This window comes from Hordeum vulgare, chromosome 5H (genome assembly GCF_904849725.1).
Source record: "Hordeum vulgare subsp. vulgare chromosome 5H, MorexV3_pseudomolecules_assembly, whole genome shotgun sequence".
NCBI classification, from domain to species: Eukaryota; Viridiplantae; Streptophyta; class Magnoliopsida; order Poales; family Poaceae; genus Hordeum; species Hordeum vulgare.
The window spans coordinates 476,477,606-476,485,623 of NC_058522.1; the positions used below are offsets into that span (position 1 = coordinate 476,477,606).

Consider the following 8,018-nt stretch of genomic DNA (forward strand, 5'->3'; position numbering starts at 1 on the left):
ATGAATTGTGCGTGATACAAAAGTTGGGAGAGTTGATGCACCACAAAAGGTATCGATACCAATATATTGAGTCTTTTGGTCTTGTCCTTGGCAGGCGGATTGATCCTTTACATTTGATCAGCTCGATCGAACACCCATTTGTTGAACCAAACCTCCCTTTTAGAGTCAAAATTAGAAAGATTCAAAAAATCTCCAAACTTCAAGGAACATCCTACACTATAGGGATGCCCTCAACCTTTCGTCAAATACATAAACGAGACTCTACTAATTTTACGTTTGAAATGTCATTAATTTCCCTTATTTGTTTTCTATGAGAGTGCTTACCGAGGGTGCACTTGTTTCAAAGTGGATTTGTTGATACCATATGGTGCACAACGAAACATTATGACACGCTTTAAAACAACAAGAAGAAATCGTATATATTCAAGGCGCGCAGCTATATCGCACCGTGAAAATGTTGGCACCCGTCTAGGCCAGGCCATCACGCAGGGCACCCTATAATAACCCCTGCCAACCACCACTACACCAGTGCACGCAGCACAAGTCGCTAGCCAAGCCTGGGAAGCCAGAGAAGTAGAAGCGCAAGCTACCTAGAGCTCGCGCGCGCGCGCGGTTGCCTAGCTGCCATGGAGAATCCGTACACGACCTTCCTCAAGAACTACCACCAGCAACGCTACTACTTCCCCGTCACGCCGGTGCCTCCGCCGCCAGTGCCGTTGATGACGGCGCCTGCCTACTCCTCCAGCCCCTTCTTCTCCCCGCCGGCTCCTCCTGCTCCGCCGTCGTCCCCTCCGCTGCGGGAAGCCCTGCCCCTCCTCTCTCTCGCCCCCGGCTCGCGCAGGTCGCGGGATCAGCGGCGCGGCCGCGGCCCGGATGACTCCGACGACGGCGACGACGACGTCGACGAGGAGCATGGGGAGGAGGGGAAACAGGCGCCGGGCCCGGCCGCGAGCAGTGACCTGCACCACAATCAGCAGCTATCGGGACGGCGGCTCTTCGCGGACCTCAACTCGAAGGCGGTCGACGACCCGATGGACTCGGAGGCGGGCGGCGCGGCGGGGGACGTGACGGTGGCGCTGCGTATAGGCCTGCCGAGCGCCGGCACCGCCGCCGACCTCATATCCGGGATCTCGGCCCCAGCTACGGCGGCGAGGGATGACGAGGATGAAGATGAGGACCGCGTTAGCAGGGAGCTGAGCGGCGGGGAAGACGACGGCGAGAGCGAGGCGGCCGTGGCGCCGGTGCTAGGGTTCGCTTCGACGCCGATCGGGCGGCTGAACAAGGGGCAGTACTGGATCCCGACGCCGTCGCAGATCCTCATCGGCCCGACGCAGTTCTCCTGCCCCGTCTGCTTCAAAACCTTCAATCGATACAACAACATGCAGGTGAGCCGCTGCCACACATACACCTTCAAAATTTGGCCCTTAGTTTTCCGTCCAAGTATACATATTGCTGCTGTTCTAAATACAGAGGGAGTAGTTCTTACTAACATTTTGATCTCGACTGCTAAAACGATTAATCCTCCGGAAATTAACCATGATACATGAACTCCCGAGGTTAATTATAACAAACCCCTTGTGTTTTGTTCATAACAACATAACATACTATTGATTTAGTATTTATTTGAACAAAACATACTAACTGTGTCTGTGTTGATCCCATTTGTTGGGGCTCGAACAAATTTGGATCTCTTGTTTCCTCCAGCACAGTTGGATGGATCGACCCTAAGTTCCTCAACTGGAATTACCTACCAATAAATGCTGTAGCTGTGGCCTGGGGCAGGTTAATAAAATAAATAAAGTTCTTCCACTAGTACCACAGTTGTGAAGCGAACAAGAGTGATGAGACTTGAACGAGCGCTACAGCTCGCAGTGTGTAATTGCGCGGGAGGCCGGGAGCTCCTTTGCCGGGAATAAAGTTAGACGAGCGACATCAAGTCGGATTCGTTACACCTGTGTTGGTCCCGTTACCGTATGCTTGCTTCCGTTAGCTAGCTTCAAGTTCGAGTCGAGCTGCCAATATAAAACCTGAATTTATTAATCAACGTACGCCTTGCCGTGACATCCACCTAACATTGTTATATCCTCTATGAACAAAACGGAGTAGCAGTATGTAGCAAATCTATCACGAAAAAACTTAACCCAAAATTAATTAATATGTATTCCCCTCATGTTGAAATCCCATTTGGATTGTTTGTTTTTTCACTAGAAAACCTTCTTTGCGTTGGGAAGTCTCCAAGTTCATGGCCTCTATGGTCGAAGTAAGTACAAACATTCTTGCTCCATTGGTTTTCACTAGCCAAGGCCTAGTTTGGCAGCAAAGTTTTTTCGAAAACGTAGTAATCTAATACCCCGGTATTCCAATTAATAACCGGCCAATGAATATTTCAACTTCTAAAACCATATTTTTTGTTACTTTGGTTTAGAAAAAGAGGTTTAGACCTCTTTCCAAAATACTGTAGTAAAGCATGGTATTGAGGGCATATACTACAGTTTATGGAACTGTTATGTTTGTAGATTCTAAGCATATATGAAGCTATTTAAAATCGTGTTTTTAATCACTGCATTCTCCCAAAACTGTTATGAAAACTGAGCTGGCAAACGTAGTCTAGATATTCTTTTTTCTTCAAAAGCTCTCCGTAGTATGTTTCTATGGTCTGAATTAAGCAAATTTGTGACCCAAATGGAACATGAATGTCTAAAACCAATGGTTTTGACTAGCCATTTGGGTCATTCTTGCTCCATTGGTTTCCAGCCAATAGAAGCAAATGCAGAGCTCCTCTTTCGTTGGGGTCTTGTGGTTTAGCTTCTTCTCATGCACGCATGTGGGAGAGAGGAAGTGCCATACTAGTAGGTACCAGGTAAACAGATAGATGCGTACACGTGCTGGTGTCTCTGGGCGGGGATCGATTGAGCTGAGCTCGGGAGGGCGAGGGCACAGTGGCCTGCCTTTTCGTGTGATTGAACAAGACATATATGGCCCGTCAGGGGGAGCCATGCATGCAACCTTTTGAACTTTTATGCTTTTCTGGGGCTGGAGCTTTCGGAAGCGCTGCGCTCTTTGGAAATGCACCCATGCATGCATGCATGCATGCATGAGTGGCGTGCATGGTGGACGGCACTGTGGAGATCCCAGTGAAGATCGATCTCTGTAGTACATAATCAGATGCATGATGCAAAACCTTTTTCAGACGAATCAGATGTATGCAACAGCTTAGTCACACGGCCGGACAAGCGCGTGTGCGTGCAGCTTAGTGTCGTCTGAGTTAGCGTCTGATCGATATGATCGATGCAAAAGCCGAGCCAGCTGCTGCTGCTTTCCTAACACGACATGTATCGATCTGGTTCGATCTGATCGATCACCCAGTGGCCACTACCATGCTTATCATGGATGCATGCACTCCTCCAGCTGAGAGCCCTGGCTCCTGGTCGAGCACATGCGGCTCCGATGACCATGAGTATTAGCTTTGCCTGTAGATTGGATGTTTTGATCAGGGGACATGAGCTTTTCTTGATCAGCCGTTTCACACCTGATCAGCTAGCATCGATGGGTAGGCATGTCGCTGAGTCGATCGGGTTTTGCTACACCACCTTCAATTAGTTCTCGATCGCAGCTTTCAACGTGCATGACTGCAGGAGATCTGTAGCTTGGCACTGTGTCCTGTCCCTGATGACAGTTCCACTGTGCACGAACCGGACATGCACCACAGACACGCATGTACTACAAACACACAAGCGGCACGCAAGCAAGGGGCCAGTATGGAGTAGCGCCGTCGCAACCAAAATCCGTCAACGCTCATGCGGCTTCTCCGGTTTCACCCACTGACCGCCTCTGCGTCTGCATGGGGAAAGCCTCTTAGCTACAGCTTGATCAGGCCAAGCATCCACGCGCACCTCGAAATGAGCAACGTATTAAACGCAACCCGGCCTGAAGGTGAATAGAACATGCATATGCTCTCATCGATCGATGTCCACACATGGAAACCTTCAGCTCTGCCATCAAACTGGCAAAACGCAGCATATGATCATGATCCATGCATGTAGCTCGTACGTACTGTACGCAGCAATTATATCGACTCATCAAGAGTACAGACAGTACGTGCTAATCAAACAATGAAATATGCTGCTTGTGCATAGGTTTCTCTCTCTGACGCCTAATCAATAGCAATATTATACAATTAGGTTGTTAAAAGTAGCCGATGATTAACTTGTTACGTACGTACGTGTGCCGTGCGTACTTTTGTGTATGCAGATGCACATGTGGGGGCACGGGTCGCAGTACCGGAAGGGCCCGGAGTCGCTGCGTGGCATCCAGCCGACGGCGATGCTGCGGCTGCCGTGCTACTGCTGCGCGCCGGGGTGCCGGAACAACGTCGACCACCCGCGCGCCAAGCCGCTCAAGGACTTCCGCACCCTGCAGACGCACTACAAGCGCAAGCACGGCCTCAAGCCCTTCCTCTGCCGCCGCTGCGGCAAGGCCTTCGCCGTCAAGGGCGACTGGCGCACCCACGAGAAGAACTGCGGCAAGCTCTGGTACTGCCTCTGCGGCTCCGAGTTCAAGCACAAGCGCTCCCTCAAGGACCACGCCAGAGCCTTCGGACAGGGCCACGGCGCGCTCGGCGGCGCCGGGCTCGACGACGATGACGACTGTGCCATCTCCGACGTCGACCACGACGGTGGCGCCGCCGCCGCCGCCGCCAGGTCGCTCTGAGCCTCTGAGTCACTCTCACCGATCGGTGTGGCCGTGCTTATGTGCCGCCGTGCCGTCCCGAATGCACAAAAGGTGCTAGCTGTATGCACATCTGAACCACTCTGTGTATACAAGTCCGAAAACATTCGGCGGCGACTTGCTCTTTGATTTGGTTGCTCTTCTCTTCGCTTTGCAACAGTACCTTTTCCCAGAGCCCATCTTGCATATCTCGCTTGTATATTAGCTAGGATGAGACCTCAATCAATCGATCATGGAAATGTTTCAACATTTTATTAGCATTTCGCTTGCTTCTAAACCCTCAACTTGAGCTTTGTCCCTTTTTCCTCCAAAACCGGGACGGTGTCTCTAGATTTTGCATCGGTTGATGCACATGACAATGGGCTTTCTGTTATAAAACATAAGCAAGGTGAATAGGTGATTCTCAATTTTGGTATTGTATTTTGTCTATGTTATATCTGTGAGATCTACATTACAATGGGCTTTCTTTTATACTCCCTCCTTTTCAGTTTATACGGCTCAAATCTAAAATCTCATCAACCAAGGTAAATTATGTGTGGATGATATTAGTTTTAACTAGCCAATAAATATTTCTTACATATTCAATTTTTGAGGCAATAAACATAGTATCCTTTCTTTCATTGGACTTGCATGATGCGTGTAAAGAAAGATGCATCATAGCTACTAGTTTCATTTCTCTTATCTCTATGAATTAAATGTGACGTGAGACTCAAAACACTTTAACTTAATCTCTACCTAATAATAAAGCAAATACTGCTTCTGGCCGTACATCGTGGCTGTTTTGCAGAAAAGCCCCTGACATTGTACATATTCAACCCACACTATCAATTTAAGTGGAAAAATGATTCAATTTTACACAAACCCCCTTCTCCCCAGTTCACGGCCGCGCGTCTCCTCTTATCCATTCCGGTTGCACACTGCCGTCTGCAGCGTGGCACCGACGACCGCCACCGCCGGGCCAAGCGCCGATGGAGATGCCCCGCGCCGCCATCGCCGTGTTCTTCTTCCCGTCCCCACCAGCTGTGAGAGGAGGAGCGGGAGGGGAGTCGCGGCGGGTCACGAGGCGGGGCTCCCGATCCAATCGGGAGCAGGACGACGACGGCAAGCACAAAAAGGGCCGCCATCGCCGTGTTCTTCTTTCCGTCCCCACCAGCCGTGAGAGGAGGAGCAGGAGGGGAGTCGCGACGGGTCACGAGGCGGGGCTCCCGATCCAATCGGGAGCAGGACGACGATGGCGAGCACAGAAAGGGCACCTGACCACCACCATGACCACCCAGCCTTCCACCTCCGCGGCGATGTCTTTTTTTAATAGCGTCAATTGTTATTGTACTGCAAGTCGTTTGGGCCAACCCCAAAATTCATAAAATGTTCAAAAAAAATATTTATTTAAAAAAGGTTCCTTTTCAAACAAAAGCTGAAAATTCATAAAAACCATACTTCTTAAAAAGTATTGCAATTTTTATGCATACATCAATTTTTTAAAACAATTTAACATTTAACCTTATCATCGGCAATTATTAAAAATCCATATAAAAAATGATGCACAATGGCACATGAAGCAAGTTGTGCAAAAAACAATAAAAACATTATTCAAATTTTTTATGGAAAATATGTTGTACACACAAATGCTATTTCCCAACAAAAAATAAAACATTATTACCTCATAATAAAAAGATCCTTTTGAAAGAATATTTAACAATTTATCTTCTACAAGAAATTTTCAATTTAATAAATATTATAGCTATTATTAAAAAGTTCATCCAATTTTTATGTAAGCACTACCTAATATTTTAAAAGAAAACATTTAACATTATTAAACACATTTATTTCAATTAATGCCGCATAATGGAACAACAAGCATGTTCTATATTTTTTTCTTGCCCGGTGCAACGCACGGGCATTTGTACTAGTTAGACTTAAAGTAAGCTTAATATAATGGAAATCTAATTTTTTTAAGATGAGCCCTATAAACCGAAAAAGGAGGGGGTAAAACATAAGCAAGGTGGTCTTGTATTTTGTCTGTGAAAACTCTATTTTTATAAATATTTTAGAAAGAACAATTTTGTGAAATCTCAGTCGACGTTATATCTCTGAGATTTACATTACGATCCATGCAAAATTTTATTTTCAGATTTTTCCTTTTCTCTCCTGCATATTATGTCACTTGATCGAGACTTGGTTAAATGCGAGTGTACTTAAACCTAGCCACACCGTAAAAAGAATATTGGTAATGGTGTCAACATGGGGTTTTGGAAGGTTTGATGGACTCATGATAAACCTTTGAATGTGTCCTATGCTAAATTGGATAATCTTTGTTTCACCAAGAAAACATCGACTGAAGTATTTGATAAAGGGTGAGACCATTTTAGCGTGAGAAGAACTCTGTAGGGTCATTTTTCTAATAAATGATGCTTTATAGTATTTAAATATTTAATATTACAATCAGTCTCCGCATAACTAAGATGAACATAGCCAAACTAAGTCTAGAATAAAAAAATAAGAAAAAAGCGAAATACAAGAAATCACGAGTCTCTATGACGTCTAAAATATAGCGGGGCCAATACTAATAAGATGATGACATCTATGTTGAGTAAAAGGAAGCCTCTCCGTGTGCTTCAAGCATGTACACATCTCCATAAATAGGCTTTGATTCACTGCACGTTCTACACACGACCATAAAGAGAGCATACATGTACACTTGTAGATAACAAGTATAAGAGAAGTATTTTTATTGTTAAATTTTTTATCGTTTCTACATAACCAAAGCTACCAAATAACGACAAGAACTACCACCCTAATAAGAACTCAAAAATTATGATCAATCACATGTAACTACTTGCCAGAAATGTTAGCAACGCTATGCGTGAAACTAGTTGGATGTGTGACCATATAGAATGAACTAATTTGCATTGTAAGAACAAATGTTTTATTGTTTCGTTGCCATGACAAAACACAGATTGCGTATTTTCATATCAATTCTTCTTAATAAGGTTATTCTTGGTAAGAATGACCCATCGGTGAAGATATTATGCAAAGATTTTATTCTTAAGCGGCATCTTCATCTTTCAAATCTTTTTATTATTATCAACTCGCATGTTAGATTGGATCAAAGCTCTATACATAGAATGTATCGAAAACTTGCCACTCATGTTTAGATTCCAACGAAACGCGTTGGCTCCTTGTGATAAATGCAGCACGACGAGACGATTAATCAAACAGTTTGAGGATGCAAGTGGGCCTATTAAATCTCTTTTCAACGTTACTTTTGGAGGAAAGGATTCCAATAACGT

At 45.7% G+C, this 8,018-nt stretch overlaps 1 protein-coding gene across 1 annotated transcript; it reads left to right on the forward strand.

The window, feature by feature from the left end:
• Positions 1 to 515: 515 nt before the first annotated feature.
• On the forward strand, positions 516 to 4,988 carry LOC123399348 (zinc finger protein WIP2-like). The gene is made up of 2 exons (XM_045093768.1): positions 516 to 1,385; positions 4,252 to 4,988. Exons 1-2 carry the CDS (start codon positions 627 to 629, stop codon positions 4,708 to 4,710), a joined length of 1,218 nt encoding a protein of 405 aa, XP_044949703.1. The 5' UTR covers positions 516 to 626; the 3' UTR covers positions 4,711 to 4,988.
• Positions 4,989 to 8,018: the final 3,030 nt, after the last annotated feature.